Here is a 27,613-nt window from a genome sequence, read left to right as displayed (position 1 = left end):
AAAAAGAAAAAGAAAGAAAGAAAGAAAGAAAGAAAGAAAAGAATCTTATAACACTATATTTTGGGCCAGGGAGCTGGCTCAGTGGAATAACTGCTTCCCTGGCAAGCACAAGGGCCTGAGTGCAATCCCTAGTTCTGCCAAAAAAAATTTAAAAAATAAATAAATTTAAGAACAGGTCATTTCCAACACAGTCAATCCTATTGCTCAGATAAAATATTTGGCTTTGTTATAAAGTGAACAATTCTGGCTCATTTTATCATAGTAATTTTAACCCTAACTAGATAAGAGATTTATCTGACAGCATTCTTGAAGTTTAAAATTTAAACTGCAGCCTGAGAGATAGAAATATAGCGCAAGACAGGGACAAGCCCATCACACATCTGCTTGACCTGTTGGAGTGAGAAGGCACCATCTTTCTCACTTGAGTAAAAGTGTAGCTTTAAAATTTAACAGAGGGACAGATCTCCTGCAAAGGGGAAGGGGACCAGGAGATGGAGGAAAGGGAGAGGAAAAGTAAAAAGAGTGAAGACATGCTCTCCTTGACGAAGGTAATCATGATGGACTGCAAATATGTACTAATAAAATAACTTTTAAATAAAAAAACTAACGCAATTTAGACTTATGCAATTTTGACCCTGAATGAGATCATGCCTGTACTGCTATGTGTAAAATGGATATTAAAATGCATACCATATTATGTACATTAATAGTAGCTATCACACATGTGCATACATATTACAAAATGGCAGTAAGACTGAAGTTTCCTTTGTCACAGAAAATACATCACTTAGGTTCCAGAAGCTTCCCATTTTGAATGTCAAGTATTTCCTTCTGACTTGAGTACTTCGTGGTGTGGTTTAATGGATTAGAAACAACAATAGTAGTACAGCTATTAGCAACAGACTGCCTGAAACTGTCCTAATTTAGCCATTAAAGTAGACTGAAGTGTAGCCAACCCACAACTTTCATCTATCCTGGAAGTCAAAATGTTCTTGCCAATAAACTTTCAGGATCTCTCAAACAAAAATTTCATAAACATGCTGACCGTGTACGAAAGGGCACATGGGGGATGCCAGCCTAGCAGAAGTGAGAGAGAGGTGAGATGACTGCAGCAAGGCAAAGGGAAGTTACTGGGCCTTCCCAGGTCAAAACTGGAACTCCGCCCTCTTTAGTGCTGTATACTTGAAAGTGAATCAGGTTACACTGCTTGAGTACTCACAGACCTCCCACCACTTCCTCTCTTACTCAGCGTAAGGGGGGCGGGCGGAGGACCAGGCCTAGAAGGCCCTACACAATCAGGCCCGTGGCAGCTCTGTGAAGCTCTTGCCCATCACTGTCCACCTTAGAGACTCCACTCCAAGCACACTGCCCTTGGGCTTCTCCCTGCACAGCAGCACACGGCCACATCTCAGCATCTACTCGCTGTCCCCCTCAGACCAGGACAACTTCCTATTTAACTGCAAGGCCTTCTCGCTGTGCACTTCTGGGTACTATTGAAGCAGCAGCCTGTCAAGGAAGTCTTCCCTGACACCCCCACTCAGAAAGCATCTCCCATCTACCCCCAGCATTTGCTAGCCATTATGGTTTGGGTATGAAACATTCTCCAGAGCAGGACTGCTCAGCAGTGAGGCTTTGGAGAGGTGAATGGATCCTGAAGGTGCTAACTTCACTAGTGGGTAAAGCCTTGACAGATTCATAGGTTAACAGGCTAACAAGAGGTGGTGGAAACTTTAGGAGGTGAGGCCTACTTAGGAGAAGTAGGTCCCTGAGGCTGTACCCTGAAGTCCGTATCTTGTCCCTGTCATGTCCCTCCTTCCTAGACACATCATGTCCCCTCCCCATGATGTTCCACCTCACTACAGGCCTAAAAGAAACGCCTATGAACAATGGAGCAAAACCTAGGAAACCATAAGCCAAAATAAGTCTTTCCCCTTTTAAGTTGATTTAGCTCATATACTTTGTCATAGTGACAATGTCAGAATCACTTTCCTATTGCTGGGACAAAATACCCAACACCCACAATGTAGATGAGGAAAAAAGCATTTGGCTCAGTTTCTGATAGGTTCAGTCCAAAGCTGGTTCACTCTGAGGCAGAAACAGCAATGGTGGAAGGGCCTAGCTGAGCAAAGCTGCTCACGCCCCAGTGCCCAGGAGGCTGAGGGCAAAGGAAGGAGCTGAGGACGGAAGCAGAGATACCTCTCATGTTAATGGCTGTTTGGACTTTACAACCCAGTGCTTGGGCTTATGAACCCATACGTTTCATTTTTTGTACAGTTCTCTCTGTCTTGTTTATAGAAACCTGAGGCCATTTTTATAAAGTAGACCTTCTTTATAAAGTACAGATTATACTGTACAGTATAGTGTTATAGTTTGATATTCTCTTTTATACTACAGCAGCACATGGAAGCATTATGTAAACAAAAGCAAAGGAGCTCCCTTTGACTATTTCTTTATACTGAATCTTGTAATGTATATGAATTATACAACTCATTTTGTGACCAATTCATATAAGGACCTAATCACAAGAATGAATCACTCAAGTCTGTATCCTTCTAAATCACATCCCAGGTGGCCCAGCTCTAACCAGGACCCACCTCCTAACAGCATAGTCAGTCCCCACACATACCAGTGGATGTGTCCACTGGGGAGTGCAGCACCTCCGTGGTGTAATGACTCTCCAAACACATGGCATTGGGAGGGACATTCTAGACCTCAACCAAAACAGACAGAAAGCTGCCCAGCACTCTGTCCTCTCCTGCCTTCCTTCCATTTCAACTCTTATCATCTACGAAACAACAAATATTAACCATTTGTTTCTTGTCTATTTCCTACTAGCACATAAACTCGTAAGGGCTATGCTACTATCTACTTTGTTCATCAGATCTATAAAATTAAACAAAAATCAGCACAAAATTATCTATAAATACATGCTAAGCTGTTTATAGGAGGTGGCCAGAGGAAGCTGCAGGTAGTTTCCACTTTATGTGGGCTCTATGGAAAAGGTAAAATAAAAAATACTCAAGATATATTTTGGGGATGCACATACACACACACACACACACACACACACACACACACACGACTACAAAAAACAAACAGAAATATTAAAGAGTATAAACAGAATTATGTTAGAATAAGGAAACTGATTAAGGAAGTCTTAAAAATATTAACCAGAAGTTGACATCTGTATTGTGAAATTATAGACTATTAGTTGATTCTTGATTTCTTTATTTCCATTATTTACAATGAACTAAATATGTTTTTGTATTTTAAAATACTGTTTAGGGCTGGGGATGTTGCTGAGCAGTACAGCTTACCTAGCATGCAAACAGCTCTGGGCCCTGCACTGTAAAACATGTTCTAAAATAACAAAGTATCTCAGTTGTTTTTCTCTCATTGCTAAGACAAAATACCCAACAACCAAAATCAAGAAAGGAAAGGTTCATTTAGCTCACAGTTAGTGGAGGTTTCAGTCCGTACTCAGCTGGCTCCAAGGCAGAGTGGCACACAGCAGAGGGCAACTGTTCATGGCAGCGGAAAACATAAAGAGCAAAGGAGGAGCAGCAGCTGCAGCAGCTAGCAAGCCTCTATCCCTTCCTTACACTGTATGCCGATGTATCCAGGGTAGGTGCAGCCCTCGCAACAATAATTCTGGCATTGGATCATGAATTAATCACAAACTCTAGAAGGCATCTTAGTGACTGTATCAGGCTTTAGGAGGACAACTAGACACAAGCCACAACACAGATATTATTCCCTTCTAAATACTATTCATGGAAAATTTGTCATTTTGTTCAAAAAACAGCCAAGAATATCTCCTGAACAATATGTAGTACTGATTAGTGGTCCCAAAATTTCAGCAAATAGAACGTTCTTTGGTTCTTTACGGCACTACTGCTCATATTTTCTTCTACTACAGAAGAAAATAAGAGAGGTCAACTCTGTCGCCAGATAGCTTGCATCCTGAAGGAAGGAAAAAAGCCAATCCGCTCTTTTATTTTAAAGCAAAGAAGTCACTGAGCACCATTATTAGTCTCCATAGATATTAGAGCTTCTATAAGCTTTTCTTTCTTGTTTTTTGTTTTTCTGTATTTCAGGGAAGGGTTTACAGGGCATTCAGGGTCTCACTACTAGATTGGACTCATTGTGATCCGCCTGTTTACAGCCTCACAAGCGCTGGGATTACAGGCGCGCACCACCATGCACAGTCTCAGTTGCTGTCTCAGCACGCCCCGGGGATGGGGATGGCATGGCAGGCCCACGATCAAAGCCCTGGCCCCTACCCCTTCTTGCAGGCACTTTATTCCTCTGAGCTATTTGGCCAGCCCTCCTTTATAAGCTTTTCAAAAGCAAACACATGAGCAACAATGAGAACATGTCAAGACACATGCTTATATTCAATGCAGAGCAAGACCGTGGGGGCTTGCTGGCAGCTCTTCTTGTTATACAGCATTGGTAGACAAGAACGAGACGCCGCTCCATGCATCACGGATCAGTACGGGAGAGAATTAGTATCTGTAACATTTTGTTTTGCTTTATTTTGCTTTGATTTGCTTTGGTTTTGGTCATAGTATTTGTCTTTCTGAGACAGGGTCTCCTCATGCAGTTCAGGCTGCCCTTGAGCTGCCTTTGTAGCTCAGGCTGGTCTTGAACTCCCAATGATCCTCCTGCCTCAGTCTCCTGAGTGCTGGTATTTAAATATACTATCTGAGTTTTTAAAAAAATGAAAAGAACAAAGTAAGCTCTGGAACAAAAATTCTTTCTCATAAGCTTTGATCTAATTCATGGTGGCTAAAAAGATGAGACAATTGATTTGCACATTTTTGCTTCAGCAATTTCTAGAAAATACAGTGGTAACTCCCTTCATTAACTTGATTCTTTCCACTATTCTGGTCACAAACTGAGTTGGTTGAGAACAAAATCAAGTTCAGTGGACAGACTGAGTGCTGACTGTATGTGAAAATTTGATTTAGTTCTTGTCCAGGTTAGTCTGCAACTAAACTCACAAAAAGAATTATGTCCATGAACCAAGGAATCACTGTACTTTAATGGAGAAATGTAATAACTTCTATTATTATTTGATGACTAAAAATGTATAGTTAGTATAAAGCTCTAATTAATTTTCCATTTAAGCTTTTGTAAGACTTCTGCATTCAGTTTTTCAATATAATTTCTAGCATCCTGAATGAAAACTGCTGCTTAATTTACATAGTAATTTTTTTACTGAACTTTTAAAATGCTTATTAGAGATAAATTACAGTGACTACAACCAAAAAATGTTCTTAAAGGTCTCTGAGAAGAAAAATATAGGAGTATACAAAACACTGTACATCTATATTAAGCTATATAAGAGATATAATCCTCTTACTATAATTAAATGAAAAAATTTGGAATATAGTAGATCTATTGAGAATTATCATACTTTGTGAGATTAATTATCATGAGAAGAAGTTAAATTAGTCATAAATGGCAGCAAAGAAAATGCAGACTGCGCTTTCTCTGCCCTAGACTCTCTCAGGGGCAGCACAGGGCACTTTCTGAGCCAGGCTTCCTAAGGAGGCGCACACATGCCTGTCTCCTCCCCGCACATCAGCAGCAGGCCCTGCTGCAGTGTGGCAGAGTCAAGAGGGCAGGCGCTCAGGGTCGGAGTCGCCCTGCAGGTCAAGAAATTGCTCTAGCTTCTCCTGCATGGGCTGGACTCGGTGCAGCACCTCCTAGGACAGCAGTCCTAAAAGTGGAAGGCCACTTGCACTGTGAAGGGCTCGAAAAGAAGGCAGTAGGAAGAATGTCACTTTCCAAATATTATCATCAGAATGGTCTCTCCTATAAACACACTTCTGCCAACACTATCCTTAAAATTCTATTTCCTAAGAGAAAAGCAAACCTCTCATCTGAAACTAACCACAATTTGGACCATCACACTGGGACACAAGTCCACAAATATATTAAGCTAAGGAACAATTTTATATACTGGCAGTTAAGGAGGACAGTGAATTGACTCTTACAAATCGGTATAAAATTCTTTCACAATTCTTCAAATAAACTGAAGGTAATGACTGAGTTGTTAATAATGTTATTTTAAATGATTTTAATGATTTATTACTAAAAGGTTTCTTAACATAAAATGAAAAGAAGCTTTGACAGGCTGAATATTAACGCCCCAGTGATAACCACATCATAGCACCTAGAATCCACAAATACCACCTTAGATGAGAGGGAGGAGGAAGAAAGCAGGAGGAGGAAGAGGATGAAGAGAGAAAGAAGAGAAAGGAAGAAAAGGAGGAGCAGACTAACAAAGAGGAGGAAAAACAACTACAGTGATGGTTAGATTAGAGACCTTTGAAATGAGATTTTCCTGGATTGTTTGGTAGGGCTTGGAATGTCACTGCTCATCACAAAAGAGGGAGACCTGACACAAAGGAAGGCCATCTGACCATGGAGATGAGATTAGAATGATGCTGCCACAGCCAAGGGCTGCTGGCGCCACCAGAAGCTATAAGAGGCTAGGAATGTCCAGTATTCTTCCCGAGGTCTCCAGAGGGACCAGAGCCTGGCATCATCGTAATTGTGATCCAGGAACACTGATTCTCAGAGCTCTGGGAGTGTGAGAGATCACATTTCTCTTATTTTAAGCCACTAAGTTTGTGATAATTTGTTAGTGCAACCAGATGAATATAAATTTCAAACAAATCAAATGTATCACCATAACAAATTTCTTCTTTTCTCACCTATTTACATAAAAAATGTTCTTAGTATCTGTTAAATTAAGAGAGCAGAGAATAAAATTTTTTCCAAACCCTGCCTCGGTCTAGTGGGGTGATTCATTCTCTATAGCTTATTAAAATAATTTATCAAAATTTCCACAGTTCCTAATATGGAGATGCACTACAATTAAAATTTTTAAAGGTGAGTCTTTAGGTTTATGCCTTCAGAATTAGAAGTTAGGGCCAGCGAGATAGCTCAGCAGACTAAGCGTCTGCTTAGGCAAGCGCAGGGACTGAGATTCAATCCCCCAGCACCATAGGCCACATCAGCCCCACCCCTGGCCACGCTGAGCCAGCCATCAAGTCCCGGCAGGGTGGCACATGCCTGTAATCCTGGTGCTGGGGAGGCTGAAAACAGGAGGATCACTATGAGTCTGAGCTGTGTAGTAAGACCCTGTGCCAAATAAATTACAAAAAAAAAAAAAAAAAATTAGGAGTTAGTCATTTTTCCAGAGATTAGGGATGTATATTCCCATAAGAAGAATCACCAGGATGTATACTGATGTTTGTCTACACTGCAGTGAATGCCAAAAGTAGTGCAGGGGCTATTTTGTTTTATTAATGTCTCAAGAACTTTTCATGCTCTTTCTGTTCCTAGCGCAGCCATGGCTCATGGTCCTAAGAAGCATGTGAAGCAAAGAGCTGCTCCAAAGCATTGGATGCTGGATAAACTGACTGGCGTGTTTGCTCCTCATCCATCTACCAGGCCTGACAAGCTGAGATAATGTCTGCCTCGCATCATGTTCCTGAGGAGCGGACTTAAGTACGCCCTGACTGGCGATGAAGTGAAGAAGATCTGCACGCAGCGCTTCATTAAGATCAACGGCAAGGTGCCAACTGATATAACCTGCCCTGCTGGCTTCTTGGATGTTATCAGACTGACAAGACCACAGAGAATTTCCGTCTGATCTATGACACCAAGGGGCACTGTGCTGTTCCCCACATTACAACCGAGGAGGCCAAGTATAAGCTACGCAAAGTAAGAAAGATCTTGGTGTGCACGAAAGGGATCCCACATCCGGTGACCGATGATCCTCACACCATTCGCTACCCTGATCCCCTCATCAAAGTCAATGACACCATCCAGACTGACTTGGATACTGGCAAGATTACCGACTTTATCAAGTTTGACACTGGTAACATGTACATGGTGACTGGAGGTGCCAACCTGGGAAGGACTGGCGTGATCACCAACAGGGAGAGACAGCCTGGCTCTTTTGATGTGGCCCATGAGAAGGAGGCCAATAGCAACAGCTTTGCCACCCAGCTCTCCAACATTTTTGTCATTGGCAAAGGCAACAAACCATGGATTTCTCTTCCCCAGGGAGAAGGGATCCACCTTACCATTGCTGAAGAGAGACAAGAGGCTAGCAGCCAAGCAGAGCAGTCAGTGAAATGGTCTCTAGGTGACAGGAGAGAAATCATCTGTACTCAATAATACAGCAAGATGACACATTAAAAAAGAAAAAGAAAAAAGGACTTTTCATTATGCCACTGTTATGGTTCATACCTGCATATCTCCCCAAAGCCTTATGCAGTCACGGGGCTGGGCTTCTCAGAGGCAGCTAAATCTCAAGTTTGGGAACGGTTCATTCTCTAGTAAGAATGGGGTTGATGGTGTGAGTGCTAAACCTGCCCTTCAGCATGTAGCCTGCATACAACATAAGGGAAGAGGCTTGCTCCTCCCCTTCCGCTGCTGCTCTTGCTGTCTTCTACAGCCTTGAATGATTGGCCCCCCGCCACGCCACTCTGCCTTGGAGCCAGTGATTATGGACTGAAACCTTTACAAACTGTGAGCTTAAAACCTTTCCTTTCCTAATTTTGGACATCAGGTATTTTGTCCCAGCAACAAGAGAAAAGTGACTAAAACAACTACCAATTATGATTACATTTGTCCTTACATCAACTTGAACTCTCTGAGCTGGGCATGGTAGAACATACCTGGAGCCCTAGTAAGTCTGAAGCACATGACAGGAGTGTTGCTTGACTGAGCTCAGCAGTTTGAGGCTAACATGCACTACGAAGCAACTTGTCATCTCAGAAATTCTTTTTGTTGAACTTTATCTTTGCTCTAAAATCACCACACATCACTACTTAAGCCAGGACAGGTAGTAAATTTACAATATTTCATCCTTGTTTCAATTTTGTGCTACTTTATCAACTATTAACAACCAAAAGAAGAAATAATGAAAAAGAACTATTCCTAATTCTTTTGTCTATTTTTATACATCAGCAGAAAATCTTTGTCATAAGACCTACAAGACTCAGAAAAACAGAGGTATGACCTGTGACTGCATCCTTACCTACACCTACATGAGGCAGGTGCTCAAAGAGCGTCCAGCTGTGGTCATCAATGTAATGATTCTTCAAGATCAACAGCTGGCAAACATCCCGGGCAGTTATGTCACTGGGTACCTCTAAAGCCCTGCTGGTTTCATCTTCACTGTATACTTTAATCACCTGTGTAAGGAAAACAAGAAAAAAAAGCTAAAATATTCTTATTTTTAATAGATTTTATTGTATGTATGTAAGATATGTAATATGATGTAATGAGATAAATATATATGGTTACCCCTTTTTATGCATACATCAAGGACAGCTAAAATATACTCATTTGGCAAAAATCCCAAATACAATATTATTAACAGCAGTCCTCATGTTGTACATCAGATCTCTAGACTTGCTCACACCACACTTCTGCTATTTTGTGTCCTGTGATTTACATCTCCCCATTCCACTCCTCCTCACTGCTGACCCTAAGGACCACTGGTTTATTCTCTATTTCTATACATTTGCCTTTTTAAAAAATAAGATTCCACGTACAAGTGAGCTCATGTAATACTTTTCTTTGTGTGTCTGGCTACTTCACTTAGCAAAATATTCTCTATGTTCAGACATATATTGGCAAATGGCAGAATCTCTTTTCCTAAGGCTTGATATGCAGTTGCCTTACACAGTTACCACGTCTATTCATTTAGTGATGGGACAGAACTTGGCTACTGTGTTATGTTGAAATAAACGTGAGAGTGTCAATACCCATAAACGGTAGTGCCTTCATTTCCTTCTGACACACCGTATACCCAGAAGGACATCTGCGTCATAAGGTATATCTACATTTAATTTATTTAGAAGGTTCCACACCCCATTTCAAATGTTTGACCAACTACATTCTCACCAATAGAGTACAGTGATCTTCTTTGCTTCACAGCTCACTAACACTTGTCTCTTTGACAACAGTCACCCCCACAGGTGCGGGGAGGGATCTCACCGGTGGCTTTGATTGGCATTTCCCTGATAGTCATTTTTGGCACCTTTTCCTTACCTTATTGGTCATCTTTTTCTCCTTTGAGAAGTGTAGAGTTAATAGATTTGCCTGGCTTTTAACTCAATTGGTTATTTGCTATGGAGTTTTAAGAGTTCTTTAAAAGTTTTCAATATTAATCCTTACCACATGTATGATTTAATTTTTTTCTCAATTCTTAGCTTATTAACTAGAATATTCCATTAAAATGTCATTCTACTAAGTCAATAAGCTTAACTGAGCTAATTATAAATCCCTTATATACTACCTCGAACACTTAATTTTCTAATACATTGATTGAATGCTACCTGTCTGAAATTTGTCATTTTGCCCAACAATTTCTATTCTTTTTTCTTCAATGTCTATATTAAAGGCCATTCAGTGAAAACTCAAAAATCATTTCTCCACCTCTGTGGTTTATTAAAATTCTATGTATCTCTAATCAATATTTTCTGTAAATAATCCACATAATAGAAGTAATTTATTCCCATATACACTCATGTAGGATAGAAAAAAATCAAATTTTATGAAAAGGTTTCTTCATGTTGGGCTTGGGAATTTGTCTAGATCCTTACAACATCCATTTTCTCCCTTGAAATTAGATATAATGATGAGACAGAGTTTTAGCTGTAAATGTGAGTATACAGACTGTTACACTTACAGGCCTCATCTACGAGACTGTCACACATCGTCCTCTGTTCTCGTTCAACATTCTGCCGCTGCACAGAAAAGAGTACACAGCCCTGGAGGAAAGGAAAGCTGTGACATAGGACAGCCTCTGTACCAAATGGCCTCATGGAAGAGGCCTACCTGGGATCATCCAGACAGGACGTGGATATGAGCAAGAGGCCAACTCCTACTCTGCTAACTCACTGTACACTGGAGCTGGCCTAGGAGAGCAGCCCATGATCCTCTGGATCACACAGAATCTGAGTTCTGTATAAAGCATTCCCCTCTCACCAAGCTGTGCTCTGTGCTGGACTTTCCATTATTAACTGTTCTATGCATTAGTTAAATTAATTATAGAAAGATTTTAAAACCTAAGACAATCATACAGTGACACAGTGTGCACATACAAACATGAGAAATAAGAAAATTCAAAATAAGAAATATGTCTATCACAAAAGCATTGATGTTTTCACAACTTTTAGCTTATAATTATATACCAACAGCAAGAAATCCTGATCAGGGCTGGTCTGATAGGTCAGCGGACTAAAGCATCTGCTTAGGCAGTGCGCAGTGGCTAGGGTTCAATCTCCAGTGTGCCGTGCCAGCCCCACCTGCCCGGCATGCTGATGAGAAGGGGTGTGGTGGCCCCCTCCTGTAATCCTGGTGCTTAGGAGGCTGAAAACAGGAGAATCACTATGAGTCCAATCGTGTAGTAAGACCCTGTCGACCCCATCCTGAATGCAGAAAAAAAAAAAAAAAGAAAGAAAGAAAGAAAGAAATCCTGCCCAGGCCTAAAAGGAACACAGGAATGAACCTCATCTCATCAATGCGTTGAAAGGTGACTAACCAGAGAGACAGGACTCTAATAAGCTCTGTTTAAACCATCACAAATCTCAGAGCACCCAAGGAAAGCCAAGGCTGACCCATCTACTGGCTATGCTGGGAACCCTCTGTATCACTGCACTTCTGGCAATCTCCACAACCTTGGCCTTTGGAGTAGTTTACAGTTTCAAACACTGTTCAAGGAGCAGGCAGCATGCAGCAATGAAAATGTAACAGTCACGGCCACCCCAGCAGGGGCAGGCTGGAATGCGGGGGGAGCGGGGAGTCCCTGTTTGGGCTGACATCCTATCAAAGCCTGTTTTTATACTTTACACATCAACCCCTCCCCTTGACTGCACTCTATAAAAAGTAGAGTTTTAAAATAACATTTTTAAAAAATAGGGAATACAACAATATTAAAATAGAGAGAAAAAACAGGAAATGGTAACTTTTAAAGAAAGATGTCTAAAAGCCCCAAAGCCTCTAGACTTAAAGAGACAAAATGTTTAAAGTGTAAACCGCGGGCGAATAGTAGCGAGTCCACGACACACATGCTGCAACTAGCAGCTTCTAGCACTGAAAGCTCTGACAGGTTGGCCATAACTGCCATAGGGCATTGCTGACTGAGCAAGTAAATTAAGGAAGAAGAAGCTGAAAGCCAGTTCGGATGTACTACCTTGCTCCCACAGCCCTGGCATTTCTCTGCAGCACTCGCCTGAAATTCTGATTCAAAGAACACATTATTTGAAAAGCACTAAGGAGCAAAGACTGACCACTCAAGCCCTTCCTCCCCTTGCTCACCCTGAGGTGTGAAATGCCACAGGACAAGCAGCTCTTTGCCAATTTGGATTCCTTTCAAAATAATAGAAATTGACTCAGCATGGTCAATTGGTTGTCAATGCCACAAAGCAGAAAGGGAGTTTCAAACCTAATGTGATTATGAAGTATCAATACTCTCTAAGTTTACCCCAAACTTTATTTCTTCAGAGACAATAGAGAAAAGACTTGTTATCTTGCAGGTGAAAACTTGAGCAAACATTAGTCATAAATAATTCAGGAAAAATCAATAGAATGAAGAGACTGAAAGAAAACAGCACACAAGTGCTGCACAGGGTGGTGCAATGCAGCACTCCAGAGGCTGAGGCAGAAGGAGTAGGAGTCTGAGGCCAGCCTGGGCTATACCATGAGTGAAAGGCCAGGGTGAACTACACAGCAACAGCCTGTCTCTGAAACTATCCCATTCCCCACAACAACTAGCTCGTATGGAGGAAGCGAGTATCTGGGCATGATTATCTCTGGCTAGCCTTTGTATCAAAGTTTCCAGTTTAGGAATATTTCAGTTTCATTTTAAGCTAAATTAATATTCAAAATAATTTCAGGCCATATTTAAATATGACCATATCATGATGAAAAGTATGACATTGTAAGCAGAACCCATCATTTAATTAATTTATTCACTACATCTGTTATCAATATACAATTAACATAAAATTTTCATTCAAAGGAAAACCCAAAGATATTTTCTGTGAACCAGGACCTACAGTAGAGCTTATTTTTATAGTTCCTTAAAAGTTTATAACCCAGCTAAAGCAGGACTATAAAACAATTTTCAAAGTTTTAAGATTTTTTTCAGTATTATTTTTAAGAGATAAGCAATGTACCTAAATTATGTGAAATATTTTTGAGGCAAGGTCAGAGTAGCCCTGGGTTTTTACATTCTTTTAAATAAGAAGCATAGTGTCCTAAGATAAGAGGAAACATTCGTACATATTTTGAGTTAAGCAATTCAATGTGTTTGTTCCCTTGGGAATGGGAAGTAATATATTCATTATTACTTATTCCAAATCTCGAACAGTGTTTTTTAAATGTTATATTTTTAAAACAAAGACTGTTCTGAAAGACCCTAATAGCTCCAGAAAAGCTGTTGCTTTCTTATTTCCATTCTGTATCATTTTGCTAGTTGTCAAACACTAAGTAAGAGCAAAACTGTACAGAGGTTAGAGAAATCAGGTAATAGAAGTCTTAAATCCTCTTCTTTGTGGGAGATGTACGGCAGCACATTTTACTTAGGTATGAACAACAGATATTTGATTTGCTATATTAATTTCCAACGAATTTTATCACCTTTACCAGAATTACAAGACGATCAACACAAGCAAGTTTATTCTGTATTCCTGTTTCTCTCTTCAACTTTATCCACTGTAGTCCCTTCCTTGTTCTCGGGCTCCAACTACACCGTTTTCCTCAGTTTCCTGACTGACCTGCGTTCCTGCCTGACACACGGTCTCTGCACGCACTGCCGTGTCCATCTGAAACTCTCTCCTCTATTTTCTACCTGATTTTGGCTCACCAGATCTCAGACAAGCCATTGATTCAGTGGGGAAGCTCCCACAGCCCTGCCTGTTTAGGCCTCTGCCTTTGCCCTAAGCACACAGATGTGCGACTATAATCGCTGCCCACTGTGTTTGCTACTCAGAATGCTGCATGACATCAGGCTCCACAGCAGGGCTGGCTTCTCCCAAAGTCCCCTGCAGTGAAGAAAACATGGGCCATGCAATCGGCCACTGAGAACATCCTTCTGGGAAAGCATGGAGTCACCATCCATAAGCCATGTGAGACAGCATAAAGGATTCCGAAAAAGTGACACTCCAGCTTCATGGAGCTTGAAAGTCATCATGGGAAAAAAATATGGACTAGGAGAAAAGGATGTTTTCCTGAAATCTGTGAAATGAACAAAGGTGACAGTGACTGAAATAGCACATGTCAAGTCTGATTCTGTGAGTTAGTCAGGAAAACATCTGGGGACAAGAGGCAAATATTACAAGCAAAGGTATAGGAGAAGCAAGGAACAAGGAGAAGCATATTCACCAAGGACACAGGATCTGCAGGACCCTGTCATGAGGGGCAGGTGAGGAGGCGCAGGTGTCAGGTGTCCTGTGGGAGGGTAGCCACCTCGGCGGCTACATGCCGGCTGCCAGCAGTGGGAAAAAGCGAGGAGGCCACCCCACAGCAGGCCAGGTCTAGAACACACAGATTACAGAGTGGCTTCTAAAAAACGGTTGGCAATATAGAATTAAGTTTCCAAATAACAGTGTTCTATGAATATGATTACAAAGCGGTAAGAGAATAAGGATAAATAACTTCAAGGTGACTGAATCATCTCAGAAAAGTTCAGCTGGCAAGCAGCAGAAAGTCTGTCTCACAATGTATTAACTAGATTGTTTTTCAGCGTCAGGTAGCTCACAGTTTGGTTGGGCAGTTTCATCAATGTCCCTGACTAGGACTCTTTCTGTGCTTCCCTGAATTTTGTATTCTTAAGGTCATAACATGGAATATTTCCATACTACTTCTGTGGAAAAAAAAACTATTAAAGCATATATTTGTATTTGAGAGAAAAATTATTGGGCATACATGGATGTAAAGATGACTAATAAAATATAAAATCAACATTTAAAACTCTACAGATTTCCATTTACCTGTAACAAATTAGCCAAGAAAGAAAGCAAGAAAAAATTTTTACCTAAAATAACTTCAAATAACAAAATAAACTCTGAGTTAACTGAACCAAAAACATGAAAAAAATCTCTACAACAAAACCCTTATAATAATGGAGAAAATACGGACATCTTCTAGAAGTCTCACTACAAGACGGAAAGGCCACCCATGTTCATGGATCAGCAAAATTAATATTCTTAAAATGCCCATTACCAGAAGCAATCTACACATTTAACATTATCTCCACCAAAATTCCAATGCTTTGTTCACAGAACTAGAAAAAATAATCCTAAAACTCATGTGAAAACACAAAAGATCCAAATTAGTTTAAGATATCCTGAACAAAAAGAACAAGGCTAAGAGTATCACAGTAGCTCATTTTAAACTACAGTACATGATGTGTGATCGAGATATATGGTATTTAAATTTTTTAAAAATTTGTATGGTGAAAGACATACTGCCATTAACTTCGCTTCAAAATGTTCCCCCTTTGCTTTCAACATTTGTCCCATCATTCTTGGTAATGTCCAAAGCAGCTGTAGGAGTCCTCTTTCATGAGCATCTTTAGTGGTGCTGCTGTGGCTGCCTCAATATCCTAAACCCATTCAAACCATTTACTGTTCACAGTCAATTTGACCTGGGGAAGAGTCTGCAGTCACACAGTGCCAGATTTGGTAAATAAGGTGGATGAGCACACACCATACATGGTTTATGAGCTTGCCTGTTGATTGGATTGCTTGGCAATAGCATTCAGGATATGTTTTTAGCACCTCTCATAGAGAAACTCAGGAAAGAGAACTTCCAGAACCCCAAAAGAGGCAAGAGTGAAGACATTATGTACAATCAGAGTGAGGGGTGTACTTCAAGGGGGATTTATGGCAATGTGTTTTTACCATAATTTTAAAATTTTAATATTCACCACATATTTTGCTTATATCTTACACTACAAAGCAACAGAAACAAAAGTAGCATGGTACTGGCACAAAAATAGACACACAGACTAGCAGAACAGACAGAGGGCACAGAAACTAACCCAAGCATCTACAGTCACCTGACTCTTGACAAAGAAGCCAAAAACATACAGTGGAGGAAAGATGGCCTTTTTTATACATTGCTCTGGGAAAATTAAATATCAACATGCAGAAGATTGAATGCAGATCCCTATCTTGTTCTAGTAAAATCAATCCATAATTGATTCAAGTCCTACGTATAAGTCTTAAAACACTGAAACCATTAGAAGAAAACAAAAGGGAAACACATTAACCCATAGGCACAGGCAAAGCTTTCTTGACTAGGACTCCACTAGCACAGGAAATGATAGAAAAACTCAACAAATAGGACTGTATCAAATTATTAAGTTTCTAGCAAGGGAAACAACCAATATAAGAAAGAGGAAGAATGCAGAATGGGAGATTTTGATAGCTACTCTTCCAGCAAACAATTATTATCTAGATTATATAAAGGACTCAACACTCTTAACACCAAAAAAATCAAACAACCTAATCAATAAACTGGCAGAGAATTTAACAGACACTTTTAAAGAAAAGTATATAAATGCCTTATAAGTGAAAAAATATTTAACATTTTTTGCTATTAAGAAAATGCAAATCAAAACAACAATGAAATTCCATCTCACCCCAGTCAGAGTCAGGACAGTTATCATCAAGAATTTAAAAAAAAAAAAAAATTTAAAAGAATAGCTGGCATAGATGCAGGCAGAAAAAAAAAAAAAGGATCGCTTTTATACTGATGACCGGAATGTAAATTAGTATAACCATTCTGGAAATCGGAATGGTGGTTCCTCAAAGCACTAAAAAGGAAACTTCCGTTTGATTCTACTATAGTACTCCTTTGTGTATACCATAAGAAATTAAAATCAGAACATTTTAGGGCACCTGCATACCTATATTTAATGGAGCACAATTCATGATAACCAAGATACAGGACTAGTCTACATGACCACTGACAGAAGAATAAAGAAAATGTATTATATACATAGAAGGGAGTATTATTCAATCTAAAAAAAAGCATGAGCTTGTTTCATTTGCAGAAAAATGGGTAGAACTAGAGCGCATCACATTAAATTAAATAAGCCAGACTCAAAAGGAAAAGTACAGTATGTTTCCCCTGCTATGTGGAGCCTAAAATTGGTAACACTGAAGTAGGAGGAGGACTAGCATCAGAGACGACGAAGGGAGTGGCAGGTATAAGAGAGGGTAACAGGAAGCATGGACACCAACAAAACATACCATATACAAAAAGATTGAAATACAGCATTAAAAAAAATAAAAACATAAAATATATTCTTAATTTTCATTTGTATTAGTACATGCTTGCAGCATGTGATGATCACATTCATCATGGGGAGTTGGTATATGCACATAATAAAAAGACAAAACCAACCCAAAAGAGAAAAATATAAAGCAAAACTAAAGTGATGAACTGATTTCAGAGTTAAGAGGTGAGGTATTATTAGGAATCCATGCAGAGCTGTCTCGACCTGGGACAGAAATTCAAATGATGTAAAACTAGTTTCAATTCAGTTACATTCTAAAGTGGTCCAGGGTGCCTCACTCCTGGAAATGTACTAGACTTGGCACAGGAAGGGGCTTCGCACCGCCACACCTGACGGCTGACATCAGTGACGGTGACACTGCAGCATCACGCCACGTCTAGGCTTCCACCCAGGAGACAGACAGTCTGCAAGCCCTTCCCCTCAGCTTGCTCCTTCTCTATTCCTTATGCTTTCTTCTGTCTCCAGTCAGATCCTGGACTCCTTTCTTGGCATTTTTCCCCATAAAGGCAGAAAAAGAGACCTTCAATCAAGTGGGGACTCAATTTTACAGAAAGAAACTGAAGGACTTTTTGGATTGTTCCATTATGCAACCAAAAAAGAGGGCAAAGAACTGCTCAAATTTCATTGTTTAAAGAAAGCAAATATTAAAAGTTAAGTTCAAGTTATCTAAGCTACCACACTTTTTAAAGGATTTAAATCCAATGTGAAAAATAGGGGGTCAAGTTAGAAATTCCTTAATAATATTCTCAATGGGGTAATCAAAGAAGGGGCACCCTCTGAAGCTCCTGTGTCTTTTTAAAAACCCATGCAGTTCCTGCTGAGACGCCAGTGCTAATTCATCTTTAAATGAAAAATCCTTCACAAGTGCTAATGCTGACTCATATTTAAAGAAGAAAACTGCTGGTCATGCGTACATTGGACACAGTGTTATCCAGTATCTCATTTCAGCTTTTAAGTAAGAGTTTATTCCCAGAATAACCATTAGACATATCTGAGTGAAAATGTTAAAACACTGGCTCACACACTGAGAAAGACAGTTAAGATGGAAGGGGAGGAGAGAGATGTGACTGGAGGAGAGAAGGGGAAACACAGTGGAGTGAAAAACACTATTTTTAAGAGCCCTAGACGCATCAGGCTTCCTTAATCTGGATCAACTGAACATGTTTAGGAATTATCTTTTCTCACTGATTTTTTAAAAGCACATTTTTTCTACATTTAACTTCTCTGAAATGTGGAAGTAACATACAATCAATGTTATGCTACAGTTTAATTGGAAATATATAAAATGATGATCCTTCCACTTTCTGTTTTCTTTTGTTTTCTGGGCTATACTCTTAATGGATAGTTCAGACAGACCTTCAACTTGTTACAGAGACCAGGCTGGCCTTGAAGTCACAGGCCTGTTGTCTCAACCTGCAGAGTAATAGAAATATGTGTGTGCAGCTTGACACTCAGCTGTTAACTTGTCACTTAATGCGGTGGCCAACCAATGAAGTATGCTATCTCTAGTCTTTCTGAAACACTTTGGGTATTATAACTTAAAATGTCACACAGAATATCCTTTCTTAGGTCTTAATATTCCCATGATGTCACACCACTAAGAATAACTGATTTATAGTCATTTTGTAATTTTCCTTTTTGTTCATTTTTTCTAAATATAGTAAGGCAAAACTGGTATAGCGGTAGCAAGGAGTGCCATCTCTGGGCTCCAATCCGAGGCATTCTCTCTACTCAAACAACTTTCCTGCTCTTCAAAGCTGCTGCCTTGACATGACCCCTCAGTTAAAAGGATTAGATACCTACAGTCAAACTCTAGAGAAAAATAAAAATAAAAAATGTATATGGATGTGTTAAAAAACAAAAGAAGTTGTAATTTGTAATATATAACTGTACACTTGAACACAGATATAGATGTAGATATTTCCCAGTGCACCTAACTTTCTGAATGTCAACAAAAGTTGTTTCTCTTTGGGTTTGTTATTTTTCCCCTGCTTTTTTTTGCCAGAAAAAAACTGCAAAGAAGAAACAACCAGCAGAGGGAGTTTCACTCTCAGCTGATGCAAACAGAGAATGAAAATGCCATGTTTTGAAAATAACCATAAAATTGCTGACCATATGGCATTATTTGATACAATTATAATCTTGTAGCAAGGTTAAAAATATATTTTTAAAATACTTGTCTACTTGAATTTTTAAGATAAATAATTTTTAGATCTTGAACTCTAATAAAGATTTCTTTCAGAGAAATACATCTGTGTGTATGTTTGTGCACTGTGTGTGTGTGTGTGTGTGTGTGTGTGTGTGTGTACAAACTGCAAATTCTTGCTGGGAGTTAGAATAGTGATGTCACAATTTCTCTTCAATTGTTGGTCTTAATTGCTAAGCTAATTTGGCCCTAGAAACTTAAAAGTAATATATTTGCTCTTTTCCTCAATATTGCTGAATGTATATGTCCAAATGTAGGTGTCTAAATAGGGGCTATAATCATTTTCTGACAATACTGTGTTTTTCTAAAATAATTTTTAATGCCTCTTTTAGAACTCTTTAGAGAATGCATTCTTAATATCCTACAAGGGTAGAAATCTTTATCCTTTCTGGGAGCTTAGTATCTGCAATTACCAAAAGTCTTGCTTCTTTCTGCCAAAAAGAGATTATTTTTAAGATTTAGCCTGGGGGGCTGGGGCCTGTCCAAGACAGCCAGCCCTGTAGACTGCCCCAAGCCAGCATCTGAGACTGTTCACCAGACCAGCTATTTTTAATCTGCCTTCACTGCCAAGCATGGCCCATCCATTGTAGTTTACAAAGTAATACGAGGCCTGGGAGTCTGCGCCATGATCAGGTCCTAGGTCGCAGGCTTACTGTCAGCTACTGAGCTTAATTCCTCACACCATCAAATGTGCAAACCTCTTGAAAACTGACATCACTCAATCTTAGTGGTTATTATAAATTTCTGAAAGCAAACTAAGGCAGTTGTGGGAAAAGTTCATGAGACCTTGATAGTCCCACTGCTCTTGAAACCACTCTGACATGTTGGTTTTAGTCACTATGTCTTTGGAGCCAGCTTGGGGAAATGGCAAAGAAAAATAAAGAGAAAGGCAGAAGGCAAACCCACAGAAGAGGTGAGAATTGTCCCCGAAGGAGAGCTCAGATGACAGGAGAAGGCTTTGGGCTACACCAAAGAAAGCAGCATGCAGTCTGTGCCTGGTGACTGCAAGGCGGCTGGGCTGGGCACTGTCTGGGAGAAGAGGGCTCTGGAACCCAGCCCCGCCCCTGGCATTTACTAGTGCAAGCCTTGGGGAAGACACCTCACCTCTCCAAGCCAATTTTCCTCATCTAAAACAGGCTTGACCACCAACCTTGCAGCGTTCTCATGAGGAGTAAAGAGAATATGTAATCAATGCTAAACAGATTGTAGCTGTTTTTATTTTTACTGGTCTTGTACAGCACAGTGCATATTCTAAATTACCTACAGCAGCTAGCTGGAGCCAGATAAAGGTAACAAAAAGGCCCAAGTGTGTGGCCTTTCTCTCCAGAGACTAAACTTGGTGGTGGTGGTGAGTGGATGGGAGGAGGCAAAAGAAAAGTGACAAAAGACAGAAATGTTCAGAAGGAAAGGCTAAGAGCAGGTCAGCGTCTAAAAAGCTTAGTTTTTAAAAACAAATACTGTGTTTATGCAACTACTAGTAATTACAGATTGGGTATCTTGTTATCTAAAGTACTTATTGAATGTAGCAAAGTTTCAGATATTAAATACATTTTTGTAATTTTGAAGTAATTGCATATATATAATATGTTGGGGATGGGACTGAAGTTCAAACAGAATTCATTTATGTCGGGGCCAGGGAAATGGCTCAGTAGAATAAGCACTTGCCTGGCAAGCGCAAGGGCCTGAGTTCAATCCCTGGTTCTGGACAAAAAAAAAAAAAAAAAGAATTCATTTATGTGTCATGCACGCCGTGCACACACAGCTGAAGGCTCTCTCACACAGTACCTTCAGTGCACCTGTGTTTGGGCAGTACCTTACCACACAAGGTCAGGTGTAGGATGTGCCACTTGTGCAGTCATGCCGGTTCTTTGAAAAAGCTTCAAATTTGACAGCCCTTCTGCTCCGGGGACTTCACATCAGGGCGTGCACACTCCAAGCTCTGTGTACCCCAACTCTGTGCCAGCGACTTGCACACTTGACCAAAGAGGACAGGACCCACACTGTCATTTAGTGAAGCTTCTATTACTTCTTATCTAGTGAAACAAGGCCTTACTACAGTGTTACTTCTTTGAAATACACAATTCAGAAGACCCTGACTAATAATTCCTCAAGTTGAAAGAATAATCTAATCAACCATCTTGTTGAATTTGAATCTATGTCCCCAGAGTTTTATAAAAAATTTCATTAGCATATAGTAGTTTGATATTTTAAAATTCAAACTAGAGCTTTCCTAAAGGCATAAGAAGGGAACAGCAGAAACAAGCACCAGGAAGGTGTATCATCCCTCTCCCTGGTAGCATTATATAAAGGACAGCCAGTTTTTGTTAGATTCATTTGCTGAAAGGAAATTTCTGCATAAGCTTTTTTGGCAGATGGAGCACATAAAATTTAAATTCTTAACGAAAAGGAGATTTTAAAGTGTTTATGATATAAAGAAGATATGCCATTTCTAAGCTGGTGTGGCTGTGCCTATCTGTAGTCTGAGCTACTGAGGAGGCTGCGGCAGTGTTGTGACAAGTTGGAGGCCACCCATCTAGAACACAAGCACAGGAACCCCAAAGTCACCCCCTTTCTGAGTAAAGGAAAACAAAACTCACATGTTGGGCTTCCATGTGTCCAGTACTTTTACAAGTTGTCTTGTTTACTATTTCCCAGGTGCTCTGTGAGGGGACATCACTACGGTGAAGACAGGAACTGATGCTCAGAGGATTAGAAGAATGTGCCAAAAGTACACCTTGGGTTAGTGGCGGAGCAGGGCTTCCTCGCCCTAAAACACTCACACTTCGTTAGGGCATACTTGCTAAAAACTGACTTCTCAGCTAAGAAAACATTCTGAGAAAGCACAAAAAAGTCCTCTACATGGCACTCTTCTGGAGTGCCACAAAGCCAGCCTACACTGCACGCAAGCACAAAGGGCATTAAAACAGCAACAAGGTTTAGCAAGAAGGAGAATTCTTAACTCTAGATAAAAAAAAGCAGCCACAAAGCTCACAGCCAGCTCACTGCCATTTTCTACACAAGTCCACTACCTGACCTAAGCTACCACCAGACTTCCACTAACCTCCACCACATCCACCTCTTCAGTCCCCATGCAAATAACAGAATACACTTGTTCAAAGGACACCACCTTATTTTACAACTAGCAGCACAGTAATAAATATCCAGGAGAAAAATACCAAACTCCAGGTATGTTTGAGGCTCTTGTAGTGGGGACAGCTAGTTACCCGCAAAAGCCACTTCCCCCTTTTTCCTCTCAATGAATCAGGACTCTGCCCAAGAAGACAATGTGCTGAGCTCCATGCTGCATTTCTTGGCTTTCTTTGCATCTAGGGTTGGCTGCAGTAAGAAATAAGTAGAGGCTCCAGGGTATCTCAGTGTGAAGTTACCATACGGCCCAGCCTTCACTTGGGCCTTCCCATTCTCTATGTATGCCAAGACTCTGAACAGGGTGACTGGAGATCCTTGTATTTACCTTTCCATAAAAGGAAAAAGAACCCACACTAGAGAAATATACAAGAAAGCATGAGTTTTGTTGCCTAGGGATTGCAAAATAGTGCTGTAGTTTTGGATTTATCCCCCTATAAAGTGGAAGAAAAACCCCTTCCCTGTGTAATCATTGTCCTTTGACATTCCTGGTTACATGAAAATAAATCTTTACAATGCTTGAGTCTGTTATTAATGCTGAAACCTTAATATGTTTTCTTGATAGAACATGACTATCTAGTTGAGCAAGTAAAAATCCTCTCTCTCTCTCTCTCTCTCTCTCTCTCTCTCACACACACACACGCACACACACACACACACATGCAAACACTTTTTTGCCTACAGTATTTCTTTCTATATAAAACTTTTCCTGATCTAGACATATGGGAGTTGATGGAGGAGCAGAGGAAGCTGAAAGGGTTTGCCTAAGCTAATTCCAGACCAAGCTGAATGGTAATTATACACACCATAAGGCAATTTCATTAACATATTAATTTCACGAGGTAACATGTATCTAGGAGAAATACACTGGAAGTCACAAGACCTAGATTCTATTTCTAGCTTTGCCACTGACCTTCTGGATGACCTTGCATAAGTCATTCCACACTCAAGAGACTCAATCTTCTCACTTACAAAAAAAAAGAATAAGAGAAAAAAGGAAAAGTCATAACCAAGTAGTTATCTGAGCTGAAAAAAATGCTAAAAAGTAAAAGGTTCATCTAGTGTGGCTGGCAAGGGATATGATAAAACCTTCTTTACTAACACTGATTCCCTGGATTCAAGAAAACCAGATCCAAATAGAACTAAAGAGTCAAAAATTTTTCCCATTTACTTAATAGACTCTAACAATACTTTCTTCTTCAAACATCAAACTTGTTCTGTTAGAAAGTAAACGCATGCCAGGTTACAGACAAGATTTAAAATTTAAATTTTTAAACATCCAGAGAACTGTAGGGACATTGTGATACAACATACTGGCAGATCTAAATAAATAACAAGCACACACACTGTACTGCTATTGAGCACTTTGTGAAAAACTCTCGGCCTTTCAAATGATTAGGGGTTCAGTTGGGAACTGTTTAGGATAAGCAAGCTTGACGCCAAACCTTGAGAAAAGCACATTCCTCCAGTGGGAAATAATAAGATGCTCCTCACATACTTTGAAAAAAGCTTCTATTTATACTTAAGATCACTTTAGAATATGATGAGAAAATGACAAGTTAATTCCAAGTATGGGACAATTTTCTATCTTGAAAGAAAAAAAACAAAAATTTAAGCCATGGTGTGAGCAGAGCAGAGAGAAGGGGTTTTTTTTGTTTTTGTTTTTGTTTGTTTGTTTGTTTGTTTTTTGTTAGGAAAATATCTAATTCTTTCTTTAAAAAGAAAAGTAACACAAATATCCACTTCCTAAAATAAAAGATATTAAAATTTTCAGAACGACTAAATAGACTAATGGATCCTGAGGGGTTAAAAATATTAGGAGAGGGATGGTGATATAGCTCAGTGGTGTAAGTGCCTGCCTGGCAAGCACAAGGTTCCGAGTTTGATCCTCAGTACCTTCCCCCAGAAAAAATAAATAAATAAATAAATAAATAAATTATATATATATATATATATTAGGAGAAAGAACTAGTAAAAATGCTTTCAACAAATAATGACAAGCATTTAAACTGTCTACTTATTGAAAAGGAATAACAAGGAGGAACATGACTTGGGCATAGGAAATTTTGATTTATGTAATTATAATGGAAACCTGAAACTGTATTAAAAATCAGAATAATGTGTTAATCTAACATCCAAGAAAAATCACAGCTTTCTAGAGTAATTTGTTTTCTGCAGCATCAAATACTAAAAGTTTTCTAACCAAATTTTATTCCTATTAATTTCTCCTACATTAACTGCTCAAAGTCCTTGAAAATGATAGCATCTATTTCTATTGTTTTATACTGTCTGAAAATAAGTTATTCAAATATTTTACTATAACCATGAAAAGCATAAAATGTAGTATTCGTTCACAAAACTGTAGACACACACACAACTTAAGAGATCTTTCATTGAAAACTTGTCAGCCATTCTGTACAGACACATGTTAAGACAGAGCGTCTAAGTGCATTGCTGGAGGTCGTAGGGCTACTAAATGGTATGCTTTCTTTCATTCTGCCAACACATTATCTCTGACAAGCCACACAATGCAGTTTCTTGATCTATCTAAATTACAACATTAACTACAGCAAAGAGTATTCAAATATAAGCACACAAATTTGATACATGTTAACATATCATTTCATGTTCCAGAGAGCTTAAATTGTCATTATTAATGAAAGTCCAATAAAAAAATGCTCAACCTCAAAGCAAAATATTTTTAATTCAATTTACTTACGAGAAAGGCATCAAGAAAGATAAAGAACACATGCTGGCAAAATTACCACACAGCTATTTCAGGGCCAAGTAAAATATCCCTAGCAAATAGTTAACTGGACAAAAATAAACTGAAAACTTAAAAACTAAAAACAATAAAAATGAAACATTTCTTTACAAAAAAACTTAATTGTTTGATCTGTCATGTCTCGAGTAAATTAAAACATGACCTTTGACTTAACAGAATGCACTAGTTAACAGTTAACTATTAAAAGCCAAGTTCAGAAATAAACATTAGAGCTTCTAGCGTCCCCAGAACCATTCAGAATGCACTGGCAAAACCTGTGCTTTAAAGCATTCATTTTCGGTACAACAGCTTTGATTATTTAAGGCGTTTAACAAAATGTCTCTTATTTGGTGTATTTGCAAAAAAGGCTTAATATGGCTACAGCGCACGGTGCATATTTCACCTCATAAAGTAAAGTGCCATGAGTAAAGCAGGAAAAGTAATCTTAACAAAAAACTAATAAGTATTTTTCATACATGGGGTTGATTACATTAATTATTAACAGAAAGCACTTTCGGGGGAATTAATGGAAAGTTTTTCTTAAGTAAACAGAAAGAAGCTCAGTAGGAATAGGTATTACCCGATGATGATGAACCAGTACCATATGTTTGAAAAGTAAAACATTTAAATACTGCATTTATGCGTGAAGGATGGGTACACTGCCAATGATACTGAAACAAAGAAACTGTTTCTTAGCAGACAAATGTACATCAGAGTAACTAGAACATGTCCTATTGACATAAGGGCAAATAGGCCTGCAGTGACAGCACTAAAAAAAAAAAAAAAGGAAAATTAAAAGCTTCTAAATACAATCTCTACATCACAATGACCTGACCTACAGACCAAAGTATTTTTACATGCATGTTTTTACTACATAGTCTAGAATACCATTTTGTTAAGTTCCAATAATCTTGTAATTATCCATGGCCTCAATGAATTATAATCTTTCTCAGGGGTACCAAAGTGTCTAACAGTAGTAAGCACACAGTAATGGGAAAAAAAGAACAGCAAGAAAACTCAAAGGAAAAAAGGCGAAAGAAGTCACATACCCTTTTCTGTAGAACTATGGGAGTTATTGCAGGCAGAGTGACTCTTCTCGCACTCAGACTCATGCCTGCTCTTCCTACAGCGATCCCCTCTGGTAGATCAGCGACGAAATGAAAGAAATCTTTAACAGCTACTCCTTGGGAATCTCAAGGCTCAGCGCAAAGAAACAGCTAGAGTGGTAATAAATGTCACCCTGCTTATGTGATTCCAATCTACCCAAAGCCAATTAAGGATGGCTGCAGGACAGGACAAGGCAGCAACCAATCAAAGCCCAGAAAACCCTGCCTTTGTCCTTGGAAACACATTCTGATACTTTTGTTTATGATATTTAAAGAACCAGATTAACAGGCATCTAGTTCGCTTAACTTTTTTTTCCAAAACAGTGCAATTCAATGCCATCTTTGTTGACTAGGCAGTTATGTTTTCACTAAGCCGTTTCAACATATGGCAGATAAGAAACTATTTACATTGGTCTTTTTAAATATATAAATATGTAAATGAGCTGTATACTTGTACTATTTATAAAATAAATAAATGGATAAACTGGAAAATATATAAGTTATAAATATCCTGAAGTTAGAACTGATATAAACTGTTAATTTATATGTTATAACAGAAGATTTTTAAATACATATTCATAATTTCATCTTTCAAGCAGCTAAAAATTTTACATAATGGACCTGCCAGCTATCCTAGAGGTCTCACACTGGTAAATATTACCTAGTGAAACTATGCTAACAATTAGGCTAAGTAATACTTTTAAATATAAAGAGTACTAAGCTACAATATCTGAATCTGAAATATGTTTTATGCATATCTGTATAATTTAATGTATTTCATTCACTTAAAAACTCTTAAAAATAGCTATTATTCAAAGCTATCTTAAACCTTGTATAACTACTTTGCATTTTGGTAGTTGGTAGTGGGGGGATATTGGTTTTTTGTTTTGTTGTTTAAATCATTTATTTATTCATTTATTTGGTACAGGGTCTCACTACATAGCACAGACTCAGTGATCCTCCTGTCTCAGCTTCCCCAGTGCTGCAATTACAGGTGTGTGCTACCAAACCCGGTTTCAGTATGGTACCAGGGATTGAACCCAGGT

At 39.1% G+C, this 27,613-nt stretch overlaps 1 protein-coding gene across 1 annotated transcript in view; it reads right to left on the bottom strand.

Annotated features, from left to right (window-relative positions):
* Grb14 (growth factor receptor bound protein 14) overlaps positions 1-26,746 on the bottom strand; it is a 77,635-nt gene extending 50,889 nt beyond the window's left edge. The window contains exons 1-2 of the mRNA XM_004629864.3: positions 26,511-26,746; positions 9,068-9,224 (exon numbers count right to left, since the gene is read on the bottom strand). Coding sequence (XP_004629921.1) covers positions 9,068-9,224; positions 26,511-26,573 — 220 coding nt within the window. The 5' untranslated portion in view covers positions 26,574-26,746. The remainder of the gene's footprint in view (positions 1-9,067; positions 9,225-26,510) is intronic.
* Between the last annotated feature and the right edge of the window lie 867 nt (positions 26,747-27,613).

The sequence above is a fragment of the Octodon degus genome, unplaced genomic scaffold, assembly GCF_000260255.1.
Source record: "Octodon degus isolate 3935 unplaced genomic scaffold, OctDeg1.0 scaffold00032, whole genome shotgun sequence".
Taxonomy (NCBI): domain Eukaryota; kingdom Metazoa; phylum Chordata; class Mammalia; order Rodentia; family Octodontidae; genus Octodon; species Octodon degus.
Note: the sequence above shows the minus strand (reverse complement) of the source record. Positions and strands in the feature narration are given on the sequence as shown.